The 22,831-nt window shown below is 44.2% G+C and overlaps 1 protein-coding gene across 2 annotated transcripts in view; it reads right to left on the reverse strand.

Moving 5' to 3' along the window:
- The window catches only part of CCDC9B (coiled-coil domain containing 9B), a 112,246-nt gene that overhangs the window by 14,610 nt on the left and 74,805 nt on the right, over positions 1-22,831 (reverse strand). For both annotated transcript variants that reach the window (XM_014576325.3, XM_075927087.2), the window contains exons 10-12: positions 21,998-22,103; positions 12,492-12,549; positions 11,357-12,153 (exon numbers count right to left, since the gene is read on the reverse strand). In XM_014576325.3, coding sequence (XP_014431811.3) covers positions 11,359-12,153; positions 12,492-12,549; positions 21,998-22,103 — 959 coding nt within the window. In that variant the 3' untranslated portion in view covers positions 11,357-11,358. The remainder of the gene's footprint in view (positions 1-11,356; positions 12,154-12,491; positions 12,550-21,997; positions 22,104-22,831) is intronic.

Below are 22,831 nucleotides of genomic sequence, written 5' to 3' on the forward strand. Positions count from 1 at the left end.
AATCTGTCCTAGAGCTGGACATCCTGCCTTAACTACGCTAGCTATCCAGTTGTCCCGAAAACTAGAAAAAAAACCCAAACTGGTTGGGATGGTCTGTGTCTGGCTTAAGCTTCTGTCTGCCTCTCCCCGAGGCCCCGAGGGAGGGAGGGAGAGGGAACTGCAAAGCTTGCAACTCAAAGAAAAACCTGTGTCCTTTTAAAAATCCTGGGTTCTCAAAATAATCCCACCACTATGCCACCATGTCATGGCTCCTTCCCTACTCTGGCATGATAAATGCAGAAGTGGGGGCCAGCAAGTGTACCCCAAAGCCTTATCTACCAGACTTTGGTATAAAACTTCCCCCAAAATCTTAAAAACCTAGATCTTGGGAATAAAACTTCCGCTGCCACCACCCAAATGTTGATAAAGAAATCAGGGGAAAGATCATTTGGGAAATCTCACCCCTAAAATAAAAATCAGGGCACACCATTAACCAATCCCAGGTTAATAAAAAGAAAAGAAAGAACTTTTATTATTACAACAATATTCCTGTTGCAAGCATAATGACTAGATGGGAAGGTAACAAAATATACTCATGGAGAAACTCCATGGGCCTAGAACTTAGTTACAAAGAAAAGCCAAAACATCTTTTAAACAGTGCCAGATCTCAGATCCCATACCCAACCCTTAAAACAATAAAGCCTAACGAAACTACCTAAACTTTACCCTACTTACAGAAAATGAAGAATGGTGTCTTGGAGAGAGAGAGAGACATGCTTGTCCCTCTCTGTAGCTGCAGAGAACTCTCTCAGAGAGACAAAAGGAGAAAGGAAAAAACCCAAATTCCTTTGACCCAGTTTGAAAGTCCCACCTACATTCCTACTGGTCACTCCACCTGGCTAGGTGTAGTTAACTCCTTAATCCCCAGGCTGCTGGCTAACCCTAATAATCATGACAGGGACTCTCTGGTCCTGGAACATCTGTGGTCATGCTGGACCATGGATGTTGGCAGACCGGAGAATCCCGGATTTTAGGGGTGCAACATGTATTTAAAAACATTGAAATGAAAAATCTTTTCAAAGCAGAAAATCAGAATGTTCCACTCGGAAAAGGATGAACCATTCCCTGTGGACCTGTTTGGAATGCTCCATATAAAATGTGCTAAATTTTGAATAATCAGCATTTTCTGACAGAAAAGATATTCCATAGGAAATGTTCTGACCAGATCTAGGCAGGGACTGCCTCTTCTACTTTAGAGCACAATACCTCGGGGCTATGTCTAGACTGGCAAGTTTTTCCGCAAAAGCAGCTGCTTTTGGAAAAACTTGCCAGCTGGCTACACTGGCCGCTTGAATTTCCACAAGAACACTGACTTCCTACTGTCTGAAATCAGTGCTTCTTGCGGAAATACTATGCTGCTCCCGTTCGGGCAAAAGTCCTTTTGCGCAAAGCTTTTGCGCAAAAGGGCCAGTGTAGACAGCTCAGATTTTGTTTTGCGCAAAAAAGCCCCGATCGTGAAAATGGCGATCGGGGCTTTTTTGCGCAAAAGCACATCTAGATTAGCACGGACGCTTTTCCACAAAAGTGCTTTTGCAGAAAAGCTTCCGTGCCAATCTAGACGCTCTTTTCCACAAATGCTTTTAACAGAAAACTTTTCCGTTAAAAGCATTTGCGGAAAATCATGCTAGTCTAGACGTAGCCCTGCAGTCAGTGTTCCCAGTCAGAGGAGTGAGAGACTAGTAACAAAAAAATTGAGCCTATAGTGTAGTACTTTAGAGATTTGTCATTAGTCCACAGTGTTACACTCTACACAGATTGCCCTCTTTAATTTCCCTATCACTTTTTATGTCCGTGAGCAGAATGAATTTTGTTATGAGCACCAATATGGAGTTGATGTATCACACATCCCTTCGGTGTTGGTGCACACAACAAAATTCATTGTGCACATGGATGATTTGTGGCAGGGGTGGAGCTGAGGTATGAGAGAGGGGCTCAGGATTGGGCGAGATGAGGGCTCTGGCTCGAGGTGTGGGGATGGGGATAAGATGTTTGGGATTCAGGAGGAGGCTCTCAGCTAGGGCCAAAGGTTTTGGAGTGTGGGTGGGGGGCTCAGAGCAGGAGATTGGGTGGGTCTGAATGAGGATGGGGCTGAGGGTTGCGGGTGGGTGGGTGGAAGCTAGTGAGGTGGAGTGGCTCAGGGTTAGGGTTCTGGATGAGGGCGTGGGGTCTGGGAGGGAGTTAAGGTACATGAGGCTCAGGACTGGGGCAGGGTGTGGGATCTGGCAGGGACTTAGAGGCTTAGTATGTTGGAGGGGGCTCAGGGCTGGGACTGGACTGCAGAGAGCTTACCTGTGGCAGCTCCGGTTTGGAGCTGTTCCCCACGCTTACCTGCAGGTACCACTCCCAGGTGAGAGCTTCCCAGTGCTTGGTGGCTCTAGCCAAGAGGAGGAAGAACTGCAGCACACAGAACTGCCTCGCCTCCCCAGCAGGAAGGGCTGGCCCAGAACACAGGGGATTTACAAGCTGTAGCCCCTTAAAGCCCCTTTTTAAATCCACCTCTGCTGCTGGGGCTGGAGGGGCATGTCTCTCCTGGCTGTGGCAGCTCCCTGCTGATCATGCTGACACTGAAGGTCTTAGTCTGTCCTGTGGCTGGAGCAGTTCTCTGCTGGGGCTGGAGGAGCACACCTCTCCTCTGGCTCTGCTAGGGTCTCTTCCTTGGGTACAGCAGTTCTGTGCATGGCAGCCATGAGCCCCTGCACCAGGATTATTAGGCAGCTGTGCAGCTTAGTGAGAACCTTGCCATTTAGAATTCTATCTGTTGTGACACTCAAAACTTCTGACAGCTTTCCTAAAAGTACATTCCTTTTCATTGCTGTCTTATGCTTGAAATCTGGCCCTCCTCAGGGCAGTATTCAACCCCATAAGTGACACTGGGGCATTATCAAATCAACCTTCTGACTAAACACCTCAGTGCCAATACCTGCAATTCTTGGTATGAAAAACAGATGCAGAACATAGTACATGTTTCCTGCTGGGCCATGCTGGAGTCACTGAGACTGTTCAGTGCTTTATCAAGGAGAAGGGTCCTTGTATAATTGCAGCCCAGTTAGCCCATTTATAAGAATAAAATCTTTAGGCTACCTCAACACTGGCGTGTTCTCACACACAAGCTTTTTTGCAGAAGAGTTCTTCTGCAAAAGCTCTTCCAGAAGAGAGTGTCTACACTGGCATGTGGTTTTGCACAAGAGCATCCATGCAAGTGTAGATGCTGTCTTGCGCAAGAAAACTCTGATGGCCATTTTAACCATAGGGCTTTCTCGCGCAAGAAATTCATTTTGCCTGTCTACATTGGCCACTTCTGGAAGAGCTCTTGCGCAAGAGGGCTTATTCCTGAGCGGGAGTGTCAGAGTTCTGGCGTACTGATTTTATACATTAGAACGTCAGTTTACTTGCGCAAGAACACGCGGCCAGTGTAGACAGGCAGCAAGTTTTTGCGCAAGCGCAGCCGCTTTTGCGTGAGATCGCGCCAGTGTAGACACAGCCTTAGTGTTTAAAAGTACTAACTCTGTTGCTGTCGATATACCATATGGTGAAAAACACCTCATCTCCCTGTGGTAAAGTGATAATCTTGTAATTGTGTTGGCCTGATGTAGGATCAGTAAGATTATGCATTTACGTCAGCAAGTCAATGTAAGCCTACATTGTTCAAAACTATTCATGAGGCATTAGATTTCAGTTCCTGGAATGGTTTAGGGACCCCAGGGCTGCCAGTTCCTCAAACAGTAAGAGGAAGCAAATGATCAAGGTAGTTTTGCCATCAGGTTTTACAGTCTACACCAGGGGAGGGGAACTGCAGACCTAGAGGCCGGATGCAGCTCCCAGCTGGTCTGGATCTGACCCCCGAGGCTCAGGCCCTCCTCTTCCCTCCCCCCCACCTTGAGGAGACGGTGCTGGCGCTCCAGCCCCCCTGCTGCTCCACCATGGGGTTGGAGTACACAAAATTTACTAGGTTGGGCCCCCCTAGCCTCTGGTGTGTGTGGGGAATGTGGGGAGTGTCCTTCTCAGTCAGATGCCACATCAGTGAGGGGTTTTTCTGAGCAGCCCCCCAAATGATTTTTCTGTGGATCAGTGGCTCCCAACCCAAAAAAGTTCCCCCCACCTGGTCTACACATTCGGGGAGTAACAGGATGTCATGAGGTATGTAGACCCCATCAGACCAGAGCCAGTATGGAGTTGCCAGGTAGCTTAGCTATCTTCTCAGTTGCTGCTAATTGCTGGCTCAGTAATACCCCAGGGCATAAGAAGGCTGCAGATGAATGGAGAGAGGTAGCTGCCTGAAGGCTACCATGAAGACATTTTTTCAATAGCAGTCTAATAGAATTCTCCCAGAGAAAGAGACTCAGCAAAAGTAAGTCTAGGAAGAGGCAAGGGAGATTAGGTGCATGGAAACAGCAAAGGATTGAGAGAAACCAGTTTCAGCAGCTAAATACGAGGTCCCCTGGGCTAGAACCCAGAAGGGTGGGTGGGTAGATGGGCCTGGGACTGTTGCCCTTTTTGCTAGGGTCATAAAAAGCCTGGTCTATTGGACTCTGTATTGCTCTGGAAAGGGTGAAGTTATAAACAACCTGGCTGGAATCCTAGAAAACAGCAGCCACCTCACATAAAGAACTGTTAATGGTGTGGGAGAAGCAGAGACAGATTGCCATAATAGCATGCATGGCCATGAGAAAGTAGCGGCTAGTAAAGGTGCCCTGGACTTTTATTTTTATATAATAAACTAATGGAAAATGCCACTCTTTTGTATGAAGTAAACGCTGAGGTGATTCACACTCTTCCAGTTGCTTGAACCATTCTCTGACTCTGGCTCATGCAGAAACCCATGTCTGAGTGGTAGTGCTGGATCTTTTAGCAGATTCATAGTGAGAGAGGAAAATTCACTATAATTCAAACCTGTCTAGATTTGTTCTAGGATTGGGATTTTTTTTTGAGGGGGCAGGGTTGCTTTTCTCTGAACTCACTACTGCTAAGGGCAGGATACCAGCACTGCCAAGCCAAGCTTTCAGTAAGCAGGACTGATTCTTGGGCCTAAACTTTCAAAATCAGATATTGAATTTTGGTGCCAATAGACAATCTTAAAGAGGCCTGACTTTTTTTCCCCCAGAGGGTGGCTCAGCACATTCAGCAAATCAGTCCCCTGTAAAGGTGTCTCCAACTGAGCGTTCAGAATCCCTAGTCAGTCTTGAAAATCCTGGTCCGTGCATCTATGTAAAAGCAGCCACATTATTTTGGCATCTCCTATTCAATAGCATTTTAAATATCCCTGACCAAGATACCAATGACATGCAGTCCCTAGAAGGAAGGGAAGTCACAGAAACTAAAGGTTTTATAGCTGAGTACCATGGTAATAACATCTTGTAACTGTTTTTCTATGTGATATAAAATGCAAAAATCCATGGATATTTTTGAGTTTGGATACAAATTGGAAAGGGGCCCATTCCTGCAGCAAACTTGGATGAGGTCTGTGATTGTTGGCGCAAAAGTGGGGCTGTTTTCCAACAAATAATGGTCCATTTTCAAGCAAGACTAGGCCAGCTTCTGAGCAAAACTCAACCAGTTTTTTCACTGCACAAGGCTTTCCATTGAAAACATGCAAAATGTCCTCTCTCGGATTTTTTAAAAGCAAAAATAACCCTGTTATGCAAACTGCTAGTCAGGAAAAGCCTGGAGCGTGCTGGGTGTGTGAAACAACAGAACTTTGCCCACACTCCTGTGGAAATAAAATTGAATTTTGCAGAGCTTTGGGAAATGTGGTCTAGCAAATAACTTGTGTGCAGACCACAGGAAAACAGAGGGTGGGGGGAGCAGGGAAGTTACTGCAACCAGCCCATGATTGTTCTAGGGAAGCCATGTCTATCGTTACTCTGCACATCAGGTTGATATAAGAACTTCAGAGCAACAGCAGGCATAGAACTGAAACCCTGTTGCTCCAAATGTATTGACCGTTTGAATTGAGACTTTAAAATAAACCTCCTAGCAGCATCTGTACCATGATACACAGAGAAGCAATTCTGCTGAGTTGGATGTTATATACATAGTGGCCAGCTCACTACATCTCTCTCCCTGCAACAGTTGTTACTGATCAGTTGGGGAACAGTGTTAAAAGCAGGAGTCTCTCTCTCCTGTGCTTTCTCCTAAATAAATCATGGCAAAATATCACACTGGATATGGGGGCAAATAGAGAGTGAGGACTGCTGAGTCTTATCGTGGACATGTGACTAGTCTGAGGTGTCACTGTCACTGGTATCCTACTATGTCACTAAAGAATTACAGTAAAGTAACTATCAATTCCAAGCAGGCAAAAATCATTTTAGGTTATGTCAGAAGGTTTTGCCAGAAGCTGGGATTAGGGAACAGGGGATGGATCACTCACTTCATGATTAGCTGTTCTGTTCATTCCCTCTGAAACACCTAGTATTGGCCAGTGTCAGAAGATAGGATTCTGGGTTAGATGGACCTTTGATCTGACCCCCACTGTAGCCATGCTTATGTTCTTGTTCCTTATGTTAAGGAACACAGGAATTGCCATACTGGCTCAGACCTGTGCCTCCTACAGTCGGCGTCCTATCTCTGACAGCATGCAGAATCGACATGGCTCTTGCTGTAGAGAATTTGGGCCAATTATGCACTGTGTGAAAATCTCCCTTTACTCATTTTAACTATGTACGGTGATGTTGTGTCCTCTCTAAAGTCCGTGGTAGGTTTGCTATTGACTTCAATGGAACTCTCTACTATCCAGGCTCTTCATCCCTATCACAGGGCATTCTCTCTACTTTGCAGTTGAGGAAATGGGAATAGACGTGTTAGTCACCAAGCAAGAGGTTTAATTCCCCATCAAGAAAACATCCCCATTCTCTCTGCCCACTGAAAGGCACAGTTTCCACACCGGCTACTTCCTCCTCTCCAGAGTACAGGAAAAATCTATTTAAAACCCTTGTGCTGGCTGTGCACAGAGCTGTTGAGCTCTATCTGGAGAGACTTCAAGCATGCAGAAAGTTAAACAGTTGACTTGATCTGCATCATTCATCAGTAAAAGGCACAAAGGCATCTAAAACACAGATTGGGACTTGGTTGAAATATTGTCAAAAGAAGGAAAAGAGAGAAAAGATTAAACTTCATCGGGACAAATAAAATCATCCAACTAAGGCCTGATTGATTTCTCAGGCTGAGAAACTGTCTGGATCCATAAGGAAATGCACAATGTCCCACTCACGCATGAGCCAGTCACTACAAGCTACATGAGCAGCCCTTGGTGAAGTCAGCCTTTGGGAAGAGAGAACTGTGTGCTGTGAAACCCTAACAAGCCATTAAACACAGGCCTTCCAAAATATAAAGTTACATAAGGCCACTCTCTGGTGTGCCACTGATGTTCAAGTCCCAATAGTGCAAATGGGAAGCCTGGATGAAAGAAAGAAACACTGCAATCTGATACCTGATCTTGCTTCTTTGTGTATCCAAGTTCACTGTTCCAATCTGGCAATTAATTAGATTTATGGAATCCGTTCAATGACAAATGGTTTCTATTTGTGTCATGTGGCTCTGATTTGGAGGAAGCAAGTTTAGTAGTCTAGATCAAAACCATAGCTCTGATTTGCATAATGGCAATATGTTGTTTTGAGCATTAAGTTGTATCACGCTCTTTATCATCGGATGTTTTGCTTGCTGTGCTGACTGCACTGAGGAGAGCTTTTGGAAAGCTACATGTAATAATACATGGGCCTTTTTCCTGAATGGTTGGCTAGTTTGCAACCTACCAATGTGTAGCTGTACTTCAAATTATTATTTCAAATGTGTATTACCTTGAAGCTGAGTGTCTTCTGACATTGTTCTTCCCAGTCTCCTATCTTTGTTAGGCCCCTCTGGACTTACTTAGTCTTCCTAAGACTTGAATAACTTAAATAACTTTGTGTTACATGCCAATATTGCCATACCACTGCATAACATATTATGTATATTGAACAATACTGTTCTTATGTCCCAGTACAGCAAAGCATGTAAGCATGTGATTAAATATTTGCTTAAGTCGTGTTGAATTCCCTTTGACCTCAATGGGACTTGAGGTGCTTAAAGTTAAACATGTGCTTAAGCACTTTGCTGCGTAGGGACAGCATCAAGAATGTGGTTAAGTGAGACTATTGCTAAACTTCTTTCCTTAAAGAAAATATGTATTTCCTACTCTTTGTTTCCTCTTAGCTAGGGTCTAATCCTGAATGTTACTTTTTCTCACCTCGTGACAATTTATGTTTCCCAATCACCTCTTGTGTGGGTCTTTGTGCAGGACTTCTGAAAAGCTAAAAAAACTGTCAGCTGGTTCTTCGTTATTTGCTATTTTGTTACCAAGCTCAGAGAATCCTAGCAGAGCAGGAAGGCACAATTTTATTTTCCAGAAGTCATGCTCATTTGTTTTTCTCATGTCTGGATCCATCAGTCTGTTTTTAATTACTGTATCAACCATTTTGCCTTTCATATCGATTCATAAACTTCAAGGCTAGAAAGGACCATCTAGTCTGACTTTGTGTACAACACAGACTGCAGAGCTAACTAATTCCTTTTGAACTAGAGCATGTCTTTAAAAAAAATTGCCAGTCATGGAGAGTCTACTATGACCCCTGGTGAATTGTTTAAAGGTTAATTACCCTTGCTGTTTAAAAAAAATATACCTTATTTCCAAACTGAATGTTTCTAGCTTCAGCTTCCAGACGATGGAGCTTGTTATACTTTTGTTTGCCAGCCCATTATCAAATATTTGTTCTCCAAGTAGGTATGCATAGGCTGACCAGTTCAGCCCTTAACATTTTCTTTATTAAATAGATTGAGCTCTTTGTGTCTATGACTATAAGGATTGGAAAACATGCCTTAAATCATTCTTGTGGACTTTCTCTCAGCCCTCTCCAATTTATTGACCTCCTTCTTGAATTGTGGACACAAAAACTGGACATAATATTCCCACAGATGTCTAATGTCAGTAAGTTTCATTTACAATTATTGTATAATTCCCAGGACCACCTGCCTTGAAGTGAGGTTCATGAAGTGGGGGGGGGGGTCTCCCATAACCTGGGTAAGTATGCTAACCAACAGGCTAAAAATTACAAGGGAGGTCTTCTTTCTCCCACTTCAGCACTTTTGTGTGGCATTAGGCAGCCTCTAAGATTGACTACTGATTAAGCCCTACATGTGACTTAGGCAGTCCAGTTAATAAATCATAAGCAGAGATAGACACCTCCCTGAAGTATGGAGTTAGGCACAGAATGCAGAGAGAGGGATGGGATTTAGCATGCACCCCTCTCATCACCACCTTCTGTTGGCCAGCTAAGGCAACCCCTAGCTTACTGTGCTGTCTACGTATCCCCAGAAGTCCTGCTGATGGGGTGAGGACAAAGGAAGCAATTGCCCCAGGCCCCTTTGAATTGCTGCCGAAGCATCGGAGTGCCATGCCAAGAGCTCTGTATGGCTCTGAGTGTTGAGGAGGGGCATACTTGGTCTAGGTGGTGATAAGGCCTGACTGTCCTCAGTCCCACAAATTCCACTCAAGGCCTCACCCCTTCTGGGGGGCACAGAGCTGCCCCTCCCCACCTTGCCCAGGGGCCCATGGTGGCTGTCGGCCCTACTGCTCTCCAGGCATTGTATAGGGAGCCGACATGCCTAACTCATGCTTTGTGGATCATACTGTTGTTCCAGTGACATTCCAGACATGAAAAGGTTAAGTATAATTAATTGGGGCTTTAGGATCAGGCCTTAATTTATCAGCTTGTTCTAGCACTTCTTTTGGCATATCCTTCTTTGACAATGCCTCATCCTTACTATCTGAAAAGAGCAGATGTGGCGCAGGTATCTCTCCTGACAGTGACTGTGCTGACCACACATGCAAAGAAGTAATTTTGCTTCTATGCAATATCCTTATCTTCTCTATTGTTCCCTTCACTCCCTAGCAGTCTTGGGAAACCCACCAAATCTCTCACAGGCTTCCTGCTTCTGACATATTCAAGGAATTTCCTATTATTTTATTTTATGTTTTTAGCCATTTGCTCTTCAAATTCCTTCTAGATCCTTCTGACTAATTTCTATCTTGGTTTTTGCCTGCCAACGTTTATATTCTTTTCTACTGTCTTCACTTGGGCTGGATTTCAACTTATTTTAGAAGATGCATAGTTGGCTTGAAAACACCAAGCTTTGTAATTTAGTCAGAGTGGATTATTTCTGCCTTCTGTTTATATTAAAAAGTCTCTGGAGAAGGAACCTTGTCATCCTTTATATTTGTAAAGTACCATTTACATTAATGTTGCTATATAAATATATTATTTTGTCTTGTACTTCATGCACTGAGGAGAGAATCATACGATCCGTTAGTCTGATGCTCAAACTATTGCAGATAAGATGGGCCTTTAATACAAAGAAAGATGTTATTGGAATGGCACAAAATGGGCCACTGATTATTTTAGCTATGATCATTTAGGGTGCATCTACACTACATTGTTATTTCAAGATAACTAGCGTTATTTCAAAATAATGCGTCTACACAGCCATTCTGTTACTTCAAAATAATTTACAGATTATAAAATAATTTTGAAATAACTGATGGCTTATTCCAAAATCTGTAAACCTCAATCTTCAAGGAATAACACTGATCTGAAATAGCTATTTCAAAATAAGGTGTGTGTAGACGCTCCATTGCTACTATTTTGAAATAGCCTCTCACCAGTGCGATACTAAGTTATTCCTCCTCAGTGCCTCCTGGTGCTCTAAATCGAGATAGCACTTATACATTAGGGAAATCTGCCTTGAGCTAATTTTGAGGCTTCCCTGGAGTGTAGACATGCTATTCCAACATAAGCTATTTTGGAATAACGATTCCAGAATAGCTTATTTCAAAATAAGCATTCAGGAGTAAAAGTTCATGCAACAGGTTGCCACTTTTTCCTGGAATTTCAGAGACTATCTGTTCCCTGAAACAAATATTCATTTTCAAAGTCTGAACTGCTTGAATTGTTGAATCCTACATGTCACCAGCAGGAAACAGAGGTGAGGGAATTTTCTAAGGTTTCTCTCATTATTACATTTCAGGAGCAGATAACGGTGGTATAGAAATTTAGATTTTCGTAGTTGATTCATGTAATTTGGAACCATGGAGGTGGGACAAGTTGGGTGCAGTTACTGTCTGCTCAGAGTTAAAATTCGTGAGCATATTTGGGCAAATGTTTAGTAAATTGCCCTACTGAGCCAAAGAAAGCTGAGCTATGGGCCTGCTTCATTTCTGCACTCAATTCCATGTACCTGGGATTACTGAAATACCTCACTGAACTATAGCCCATGATGCACTCACCTTCAGTCTCTTGCAATCCAGTGCATTCTCCTTGAGTTTTGATTGTCTCCACTGTTCCTGTAACTGCACTTTTCAGGCTGGTCATCTTTCCTGTTCTGTGCTTTTGCCCCATCCTGCTGAGAGACCCCAATCTTGTCTGAGATGTCTTTCTTCGAGGATGCAGGATCCCCTCTGTGTTCAAGGCATGTGGCTACCTCGTCTCCTTTCATTGTGAATTTTTTCCCCTCAGAACCACTGTGCTGGGTCACCTCTTCCACTCTCCTCAGTGATAGTCCTTTGGCTCTATCACATCTGCCACATGCTGCCTTTTCCAGCTTTCCATTGAGGCTTTCTGAAGAGTCTTCGATGTGTTCTTTTTCTGGCAGAGCTTTTTTCTCTAAGCCATTTTCTGGGGGAGGGGAGGTGCTCCCCATACTGTCAGGGCCAGCTGTGCTTGTAGTGATGCTTTGGGAAGTGCTGCTGTTCATGCAGCCACCCTGCTGGGAGAGACTGGCAGTGCCAGGCTTCCCTATGTTCACTTCCAGAACTTCTTCTTGACTTAGCTTGGACTCTGGCTCTGAGTCACACATACTGGACACCTCCACTTCCTTGCTGAGGCACTTTCCTGCCTGCTGTTTCTCCCTCTGATTGTCCTCTGCAGGCAGAACCGTCCCACCTTTCTCCCCTTGTGATGAGAAGAAACCAGGGTCTTGAGACCTTTGCTGTTCCATGTTCTCTTCCTGAAGTTCTGTGCAATTTTCTGTCATCTCTCTGCCAGCTGGAAATTTGCTTTTCAGTGTGTCAGTGCTGGTGGATCTCTTGAATGAGCGGAGAAGAAAAAAACAAAAAACATTTAGTTCAGTTTATTGAAAAGATCAATATGCAGTTATATCGTACTTCGCCTCTGAAGCTGTACAGTTCCCAAAGCTAAGTAAGTATTATCCTGATTTTCAGAGGGGGAAACTGAGCCATAGAGAAGTTGGAGAACTTTCCCAAGGTCAAAAGTGGGGGAGGATCTATAACTGAGTCAAATGTATGTCCCAGGTCTCTTCTCTCTCAATTTTGTGCTCTAACCAATACATCCCAATTTACCTGAAACTGCAAGTTTTTATTCAGGATTAACTGCAAGAATTGAGCAGATTTGCTTTAAACTCACCTGGTTATCATGGTCATCCTTTAGAAAGGGCATGTCCTCACCTTCCTTTGCATCCCATCTGTCAAAATCAAATCACAGGACTAAGTGTCAACTCTTCAAATGACAAAGCACCCCTTCCATCCTGAGACACCGGCAGGAAGCCCTGCAGCATCAAATGAAGGGTCAAGGGGATGAACTGCTGAGTGGCACAAAGTGCTCCTGAGCCAGGGATGAGGAGAGACAGACAGGAAATTGAACAACTTTTGCTCTGGCTGGGAAGGGCAATAGCCAATCAGCCAGTGGATTCATGTTTTAAATAAAATGCCACAAAGTAGGACTTTACAGTGCTTCCTGGTTACCTTTGCTGAGTCAATTCAGGAGCAGATTCAGCCCCTTTCTAGGGGATTGAGATGTTGGATGGATCACCTCTAGAATCATAGCACAGGAGAAAACTGACACACAAGCCCGTGCTTCCAAGGAAATAGTAGGGGTGGGCCTCGCCTAACTACAGTACCCGTTGATTGCGTGTCCTGATAATCCCTGATCACACAGGGAAGTATTGCTGGTGTAATTCAATTGGGGCTTATAAAGCCTCTAGCTGCTTGGTTGCTCTTGATAATTTGAGCCAAAATATGAAAACTGAAAAGGCATTTTTGAGGATATGCAGAGTTTCAAATTTTCAAAAGTGCATGTGCACAATTATAGTGACTGCGTGGGGTTCATAACTGTGTTAGCAAATTGTGCTCAGGGACCCTGACCCTCAATTAAACTAAAAACATTTTCCAGTACTCTGGCAGCATGAAAGGGCCTTAACATGGAAATCAATCATACTAATAGTGACTTTAAGGCACTCTTACAGAACTAGAGCAGTATAAAGTGGCCTTAATGTAAATGAGAACCAGAACTAAGTTTGAGTTTAACATGGTCATTTAATTTCCCACTTAGGGAGAGCACAGCAGTAAAAACAATGACAAAGAAAATTTGTGCCAGTCATGCAAACCAACCTCTGGCTGGATGTAAGTATTCACTGACTCCCTTTCTCTTCTGCATTTGCAATGCATGACACCTCCTTGACACAGTATTACTGAAATGGTTATAAAGTGACTATGGTACAACCATAAAAGGTGGCTTCTTGACAGCTATTCAGTTAGGGTGCATCTACACACTCCTACACAACAGGGCTTAACTCAAAATAAGCTACGTAAATTGAGCTATGTTAATTCTGTAGCTTATTTCAAAATAGCTTATTTTGAAATTGGGAGTGTCTACAAGGCACTTATGTCAGAATAGAGCACTCTTCCTCCGACTTCCCTAACTCCTTGTACAATGAAGGTTACAGGAGTCAGAGTAAGAAGTCCTCCAGCTTGACAGTATTTCAACATTATTTCAAAATAACTGCGTGCTCTGTAGACACAGACTAAGTTATTTCAAAAAAATGTCACAGCACACAGATGGCAGTGCACTTAAAAGCACTGGATCTGATACCTTAGAAGATGGTCTCGAATCAGACCCTGACAGACTTGGAGTTACAGCCACCCTTTAAATACTTGATTATACTGGATGATTCGGTATACAACATCGAGGCTACATCTAGACTGCAGAGTTTTATCAGAAAAAAATACGCAAATTGCGAACCACAATTTGGGTATCTTTTCCCGTTTTTTTTTTCAGAGGCTTTTCCAAAAATTGGCCCATCTACATGGGGCCAAATTTCAGAAAAAATCCTCTTTCCGACATCTCTTATTCCTCTCACCGAGAGGAATACAGGGATGCCAAAAGAACTTGACCGCTTTTTCGGAAACTGTTCCAAAAAAAGCATGCACATTTCCTGGACGCGGCAGAGCTTTTCTGGGATACTCTGGTATCCTGGAAAAATTCTGCAGTCTAGACATAGCCTGAGAGGCCATATGATCTTGGACTTAGTGCACAAGCCAGGGAATGCTAAGTACTGGCTTCTAATACCAGATCTCCCAATAGCTTGCTGTATGGCCTCATATAAATCCTCCAAGGCACATATTTTTATAAACAATCTCTAGTGTGGAGGCAGCAAAGTAGATAGTGGTTATCCCATTTTATATATGGAGAAACTTTAGGCAGTGAGGTTAAAGACCACATTTTCCAAGCGTGACCTCTAGTTTTTGGTGGCTATCTTTGAACATGTGGTCGATTATCAGAGGTGAAACTAGTGTTCTCAGCATCTCTGAAAATCTGGCTTTAAGATGTAAAGATGGCCACCAAAAATTGGAAGTAATTGTTTGAAAGTTTGGCCTGTAACCTCCCTGCCTTAGTTTCCAGATCTATCAAACAGGGATAACTGCTCCTTACTTAGCTGCCTCAATGGGGTATTTGTGCAGGAATTGGCCCTGTGTGTAAACACTCCATGCTATTAAAGCAGAATAGTCATTTTATTTCTATTAAAGCAGAATAGTCATTTTATTTTTTCATGGAAGCCTCCTCCCCCGCAATACATACACACACACACACACACACACACTTCACAAAGTAAGATGAGTTACAAGGTCTCTGCTCTTAGTTGCACCCTTTGTTATGCCCAAAGCATCCCACGAGACCAGATTTTGGTCCTAATAGCTGGTGGTAAATACTGAATAATAGCAGCAAAAAAGAAAAATGGAGTAGAATAGTCAAGGAAAAAATGACATTTTTCAGCTGAGTTTTGAAATAAGATGGAGATACTCAGGAGGAGCTGGCTGGTTCTGAGGAGAGGCAGTGCAGAGGAGAAGGGCCTTGCACAAAGAAAGCCATGAGTATTTGAAGAGACAGAAAACAGGCCACTATGAGGTGACCAAAGAGCAGTGCAAGCAATGAAGAAGGGATCGGAATTGGACAAGATCCATGAGGTAAGATGAAGGGCTAAAAACAAGAAGCACAATCTGAATTGATCCTAAAATGAACAGACAGCCAGTGGAGCTCACTGAGGTTGTGGGGATGTTTTGACAAATCCTTTGATCCCAGATCTCTAGCAATCCCAGCAGGAGGGCAGGGAATTTGTATCTGCACCATACACACTCACTGCTAGGTGTTAGTGATCCCATTTTTTAGCTTAATACAAACCTCATTTTCTCTACCTTGTTGCTGATCAGCAAGATGAGGCATCCAGATTTTCTGTAGTATTAAGGAAAAATGAAGAGTTGGGGGGAAGACATGGAATGGGCGATAAGGATGAGAAAAAGGAAAAATAAAAATACTGATGTATCTGTAGGGATAGTATCATTTAGAATCCAAATGACTTAAATATTCCTGAATGAGATCCCAATGAACCTATGGGAGACCTAAGCTCCTCTCTGAGATGAACTAGAATGCCATCAAGCCCTTACCACCTGAGTCAGAGAAATGTTATTTCCTCTCAAATCTGTGGTGAGAAAAGAAACAAGCTGTTAGAGGCTAGGAAGCTCTTTGGGACAGGTACTGCCACTTGTGTTCTGTGTCTGGACAGCACCTACTGCTGTGGTGTCCTGGCCCAGGACTAGGGCTCCTGCTCCTAGCTTTTACCATACTACAAAAAAGAAAGAATAATGACAGGCCAAATCTACTCATTAAAGTACATGCTTTGAGCCCATCAACAGAGGGTTCTAAAAACTGTGCTGCATAAACTGAGGTCAGGAGACCCAAAGAGGAGAATGGGGCAGACAAAGAAAGATGGGTTTATAGGGAATACTGTCACCATAGCCAAGATCATTTTGCTTTAAAAGTTTTCCAGAGTTTGTTTTTACTTTGCCACCGATTGAGCAGAGTCTGTGTGAATGCGCAAACTGGTTCAAGCTTAACTGGATGTTAAGAAGCGGGCACTTGACTAATTGTGTAGTCCAGGGGTTCTTAAACTTTGTGATACCGCTACCTCCCTCTAAGGGGTCGGGACCCTCAGTTTGAGAAACGCAGGTGTAGTTGATACAATTTGTAGCGACTACATAAACAGTCGATAAGGGGAAGTGGGGTACCCCCATTGCGGTTCTGCAGTTTAAATGTAGTAGGAGCCTGGCACGGCTCTGCCTTTTAAACATAGTAAGAGCTGCCCGGCTCTTTAAAAGGCAGAGGCACAGCTATCTGGGACCTAGCGTGAGCCAGGGCTGAAAAGCCCTGGCTCACGCTGGGTCCTAGGCCTACCCCTGCTGCACTTCTGCCTCCCCTGTCACCTCCCACACCACAGAGATGGCACTGGGGGAAACCAGCTTACAAGTCAGCTCACCCCAGCACCGACCCCTGCTTCCCCTCCCCCTCCGCTGCCTCTGATACAACTCAACTAGTCACTTACATCCCTAGTTCAAGCTCAATGCTCAGAAATAACAAACTTCTGTTTCAATGCTCAAAAGACCCGGGTTGCTATGAAAGAAAGGCCCAGAAGCATGGAAGCAGCTCACCAGTGACCATACTGGGCATAGCAGGAATATTTATTTTCTTAAGACCAAAGCAGTGGTAGTGCACTTCTTAAAAGCACGGCCAGACCATCAAAGGATATGCCCAAGGTTCAAAATTGCTCAGCTTGTTTGGATATCTGCTCTCAAGTGGGGTCCTGTAAGTGCAAATTAACATATTTTTACAAGTCTTTATATTGAGTCTGTCACCTGGTACAACTTTATATAGTTAAGAATGGTACCAGGCATCATGTCATCAAACAGGGAGCATGTCCGCTGCAAAAACTGACCCACCTTTCTTGGGAAATCAGAAGAGGGAAAACCCAATTCTGGTGGGAGGAGTTTCACAGGCCTGCTATTAGTGGGAAGCCAGACTAGAGATGTCCTGCAGCTCATTCTAAATCTGGCCAATTTCAGGCTCAGACATATACGCATTGTGATAAGATTCCAAAGATAAGGCCCAGACACTGGGAATACCCTTGTTTCCATTATCTTAATCCTTATGTTGTTACAGATAGTCACAGCATTCCTTCCGAACACAGTCATGAGTGTATGGCAAAGAGCAGATCCTGTCACTAAAATAAACGGTGCAGGAACCAGTTAAAGCTTTATGCTTTGACATAGGTGAGTTTTGATTCATGAAAGCTTATGTCCAAATAAAACTGTTAAGTCTTTAAGGTGCTACAAGAATTCTCATAGTTTTTGCAGATACAGACTAACACAGTAGTCTGAGACTTAAAGCTTTATGATTACTAACTAGCACCCTGAATTTCAAACTCAAGCATCAGGGCTAACGCCAGTCTCCTCCAACTCTCTGGGATCAAGCGGAAAACTAGGGAGTGGGCAGCAGATTATCCTACCCGTGCCTACTGTAGTTGATATATTCTAGCCAGCATAGAGCATAGTGTAACACGCTGGGGTCAGTCTGCCCTACCTCAAAGAGAACCAAACAAACTCCTCTTCTTAATTCCAGTAAGCAGCTCAAGAACTTGGACTGTTTTTAGTGCATAACACTTTAATGATGATTACACACAAAACTAATTCTACAAAGCCTAATTTTATAGCTAAAATATCTGTAGGCCAAGAATACATCAACTACTTATCTCACTGCCTAGGAACCAGCCAGAGTTAGGCTGTATTAAAGATTCAACATTTGCATGGGGATGAAGCCTAATGTTGTTAGGCTTTGCTAATGTCATCATTCTTCCCAAACCAGCTCTTTGTAGCTCTCTGGGAGCAGGGAAAGAGCAGAGAGGGGGCATGGAACAGAGCAGCCAGCTCTTGACAGATAGACCCTTGCTGATGGATTTACTTTATGGCTCCTATCATCTTGGCTGCTTTTGCCTTTCCCAGAACAGCTCAGGGACATGTCCTAGCCTTCTGCACAGGGGAGAAGCTGTGCCTGGCCCAGGGTGTGAAATCTAGTGTCATACACACCCTGCCCTCTTCATGGAGCTCTTTAGGCTGCCATTCTACTCCAGGCCCTGAGGAGTAACAGCAAAATAGCTGTCAGTCAGCAAATAGCATTTTATTTGAGGCATTAGGCCGTTTCCAAAGCTAGCATGCCCCTGCGATTGATTCCCAGCCAAGCATCCAACCCACAAGCCCTAGCACAGTTATCGAAGGTCTTAGCTGCTTTGAGGCAGTTATCTTGAGTAGATATGATTCCTAAGCAAGTACCCCACTCCACTCCCATCCCAACACCCATAACAGACATCCTTCTAGAGAACAGGGTGGGAGGCCCATGCTGAAGGAGAATTCACAGCTATTGCAGGCTTGGCATCCTTAAAACTACCCTCTCCCAACCCCCAAAAGTCATGACCACTAGCAGACTCAGAAGGAAGGGCAGGCAAAAGGAAGACAGAAGGAAAATCATATTTCTGATGGTTCTGCTCACATTCCCAGGGCAGCCCAGTCATGGAAAATACAAATTGTTTGCTTGGCTCAGTTTCCTAGAGTAGCCACCCTTGGGGGATTTATGTGCTTCTCCCTTAGTAAGCCACAGCATGTTCTTGGAACAACCAGTTGTTCAGCAAACTCTCCAGAGCTAGGGATTGCTGGTGTGTTTCTTTTCAAGGAACAGATTGTGGTTCATTATTGAGTCTTAGATACTGAGTTCTTCGGCTTCACACAGTTCTGAGCAGTGATACTAGCTTAACTGCTGAAATGAGGGAGGATCCTATGATGGTGATTTTGGAGGTGGCAGTCCTGCCTCTGATTCAGGGTTGACCCAACAACCCAGGTCAGATGAGCACCTTTTCAAAATGCAAGAGAAGGGCACAAGGATGAGCCCTACTCCCTCCATAGCCCCACTTCTGCCCCACCCTCTGGCCAGGCTGGAAGTTGAAGCTGGGCCATAGTAAGAGCCTCCCAGGGAGCCTGGGCTGCTGTGGGGAGCTTTGGACCCTTCACCTGCACTGGGCAAGATGCCTAAGAGCAGCTCTTGGCCCATGTCCTTGTCCCCGAGACTGCCTAGGGTAGGTGAAGGGATTGGAGCTCCCCACAGCAGCTTGGACTCCCTGAGCAGTTCTGACTATGGCCCACCTCTGGCTCCTGGCTTGTCAGGAGGCACGGTTCTGAGGGAAAAGGAGGAGTGAGGGTGGCACTTCATGGTGGTGGGGGGAATGGTCATCTCAGCCCCGCCTCACAATGGGAAAAAGCAGGCACCACTCCTGAGACTCGGGCACCACCAGGAATCCAGGACAAGAGTTGTCCCAGAATCATTCAACCCAGGCCTGCGACTTGAGCGCTGCATTTCTAGCCTATCCGTGACAGGTGGTCACCCTAGCCCCAGCAGGATGTTGGGGACACTGTATTGTGAAATGGCTGGCATTCAGATGAAGTGGCAAACTAAGGCCCTGCCCAGCTGTGGTCATCAGTCCACAGCACCTTCATTTTCACAACCATGAAACTACAACTGACCTCTCTAAATTCCCCCAGAAGTTTCAGATAGATACAGTATTCTCCTTTGCTTATTGTTTATAGTGTTGGATAGTCCACCCAAAACGTGAGTGCAGTTCCTTGTGTTAAATAATTCCTCTGTGTATATTATAGAGTTTCCTAAATCACAAACTTCAAATCTGGTTTGGCTTGTTGGGGCTGGGGCATTAGGAATTCGAGTGGGTGACACTGTGTAGTTACTTGCGCTTTTGAGGTCAAGAACTGTCCATGTGTCAGATTTATACAGCAGCTTTTCTTTCGGAAACAGTTGCTCCTGTGGCTGGCTGGAGATTGAACCTCAGAATGAAGTGAGGTTTAATGAAGCTTATAAACAAAGACTGTGATAACTTGATTATTTTTTGCTGTTGTTATTCTTATCCAATTAATGTTTTGTAATTAGGTTAAGGTGTGATTAGCTGATTGGATTTGAGGAGACATAACAGGACCCATCTTGCTGTTATAAATATATTCCAACACAAAACATAATTAACTTAGACTTAAGGTTACTCCAATGTCTTTCCTTACAATGCAAAAACTAAAAAGCAAGGAAATCATAAATTAAACCAGCCATGTACAAGGCAGTGCCAGTCCCATTAACGTCATGATATGACAATATACCTCACATGATTACCCTCTCTAACACATTCCATTTTAATTCAACAATGCTATCACCTTTGGTGCACATATTCAGAAATGAATACACCACAAAAAGGTACAAGTTTACCAGCATTCTGTAAATATTATAGATAGGAAATGTATCTGTTTATGCATTAGGGTAGCTCTGTATTTGTTGTATAACTGACGTGATTATTTTAAAAATACACTGTCAACATACAGCAGAATGTTGTTTGTGGTCTTGGTGTATTAAGTTTTGGGTATATGATCAACATTGCTTTCTCTTGTTGGCTGGCACACAGTAGGATTGTAGATTTAAGATGAGAATTGTTATTAAGCCATCACATAGTGAAGCACTGGAAGGCTGGGGTATGCCTTGAAGTGTGCCAAATTTGGAAGCTAACCTAGATCATTAAAGTATAATACAGAAGCAGCTGGCTGGATTCTCTTCTCCCTTTCACCACTATAATCAATAGATGTTTCACTGAAGTAGAAATCACTTAGATCAATGTAAAACTTGTCATGGGAGAATAAGGCCTAGAGATTTTAATTCTGCTTATCTCAATGCAACCTTAACTCTGTTGTTAAAACTAGCAATGTCTTCTTTGTGGGTATGATTTTGAGTTGTACCTCTAAGAGGCTCAGGACAAAACTTGCAACCCAGAGAGAGAAGGGGCTAAGATAGTTTTAAGCACCTTCATGCCCTTTTTCACTTTGCGAATTTGTGAGGTTTGGGGCAACTCCCAGTGAGATGTTTATGGGTAACAGCGCTACCTGAAATCTCTACTGTGCTATGTAGTATGGCCCTGCCTCTTCCCAACATGTCCTTCACACAGCTGGGTTTCCAATCCTTAGAACACCCTGACTTGTTTTACTAACAGGTTGTTTCAAACAGCAGTATGGCAAAGCACACAGTGGAACTTCTAGTGCACAGTAGCAGGTCTACCAGATGACTTAGTATGAGGCATGTGAACGCACTGGCTGGCTGTGTGCAAAGTCTTCTTATGGACAAGAACTCTGTGCCTGTGCTGGAGAGTTCTGCCCTGACTTGATCAGGGCTTTTACACCTACCCAGTAGCATAGAAGGGGTGGGGCTGAGCTCAGGGGGGAATCTCAATATTTTTTCTTACAATATGTACAGTATATACGTGTTCATTGGGGACTAGAGGAACAGTCTCTAGGAAGCATCAGTCATGCTAATTAGTATTACACCCATGGAAACAATCTCCAGAGGCCTGCTCTTTGAGCCAGCAAAGCCTGAAAACAGGCTCAACAGGCTGGCGGTTGCCCAGTCTGCCAGGACTCATTGTCTGAGCCACTGTTTTTTTGTGGTCCCTCAATGAAGATTCTGCAGTTGGCACATGAGGGAGACACAGCATCCCGTAAGGAGCTGGGGTCTCTGACTGGATGTCCCACCAGGCTCTGTCACAGAAATGGACATGCAAGTTTAATGATGTAATCCCTGGCCTGGAGACCCCCCCCATGGACTGTCAGTCCAAATGAATCAAGGGAATTAATTGAAAACCCCCAGCTCTGATCAGCAAGACCTCTAGCGGTGGTTACAAAATGGTTTCCATAATGTCCTGCTTCCTATCCCCCTACCTTCTGGCTCTGCCAGTCAGTCTGTCCTTTCCTCTGGCTTTACTGCTCACAACCGGTACTGTTCTGGAAGCAGGCTCACTCGTGTTTGTAGTAGTTTGTCCTCCACCTGAAAGACACGATGTACAAAGAGCTAAGGGCAAATGTATCTGTTCTCATTCAGATGGGAGCCAGATATATTTTATCACTAGAGTTTGTGAATGTATTTCCTAAAGAAAGGAGTTGTGTTGGAGAGGAGGAAAATATAAAGCTACAAAGCCAAAATGTCCCCTGACAGCAATCCCCCCTGCACTGCTTCAACTGCACCCTGACCTCAGCTCCAGCACCTTTTTCTAGCTGCCACCTCCACTGCATCCCCATATGCTCTTGAGTTGCCATTACTACTGCACCACTTCCTATAGGTGCCTGTGCCTCCATGCCTGCTACTTCTTGCTAGCAGGCACCCTGCTCCATCATTTCTAATACAGCCTGGCTGTGTCTACTTTGGCCTGATCTTGTGCCAAAGCAGCCGCTTTTGCACAAAAACATGCGGCCTATCTATACTGGCGGGGAGTTCTTGCACAAGAACACTGACGCTCTACTGTAAGAAATCAGTGCTTCTTGCGCAAGGACTATGATGCTCCCGCTCAGGAATAAGCCCTCTTGAGCAACTGTTCTTGCGCAAGAGACCAGTGTAGACAGGCAACATGAATTTCTTGTGCAAGAAAGCCCGATGGCTAAAATGGCCATTGGAACTTTCTTGCACAAGAGAGCATCTACACTGGCACGGATGCTCTTGCGCAAAAGCACATCTCTTGCACAAAGGCACATGCCAGTGTAGACGCTCTCTTGCGCAAA

Source organism: Pelodiscus sinensis, chromosome 5 (genome assembly GCF_052426305.1).
Source record: "Pelodiscus sinensis isolate ZL-2025 chromosome 5, ASM5242630v1, whole genome shotgun sequence".
In the NCBI taxonomy this organism is placed as follows: Eukaryota; Metazoa; Chordata; order Testudines; family Trionychidae; genus Pelodiscus; species Pelodiscus sinensis.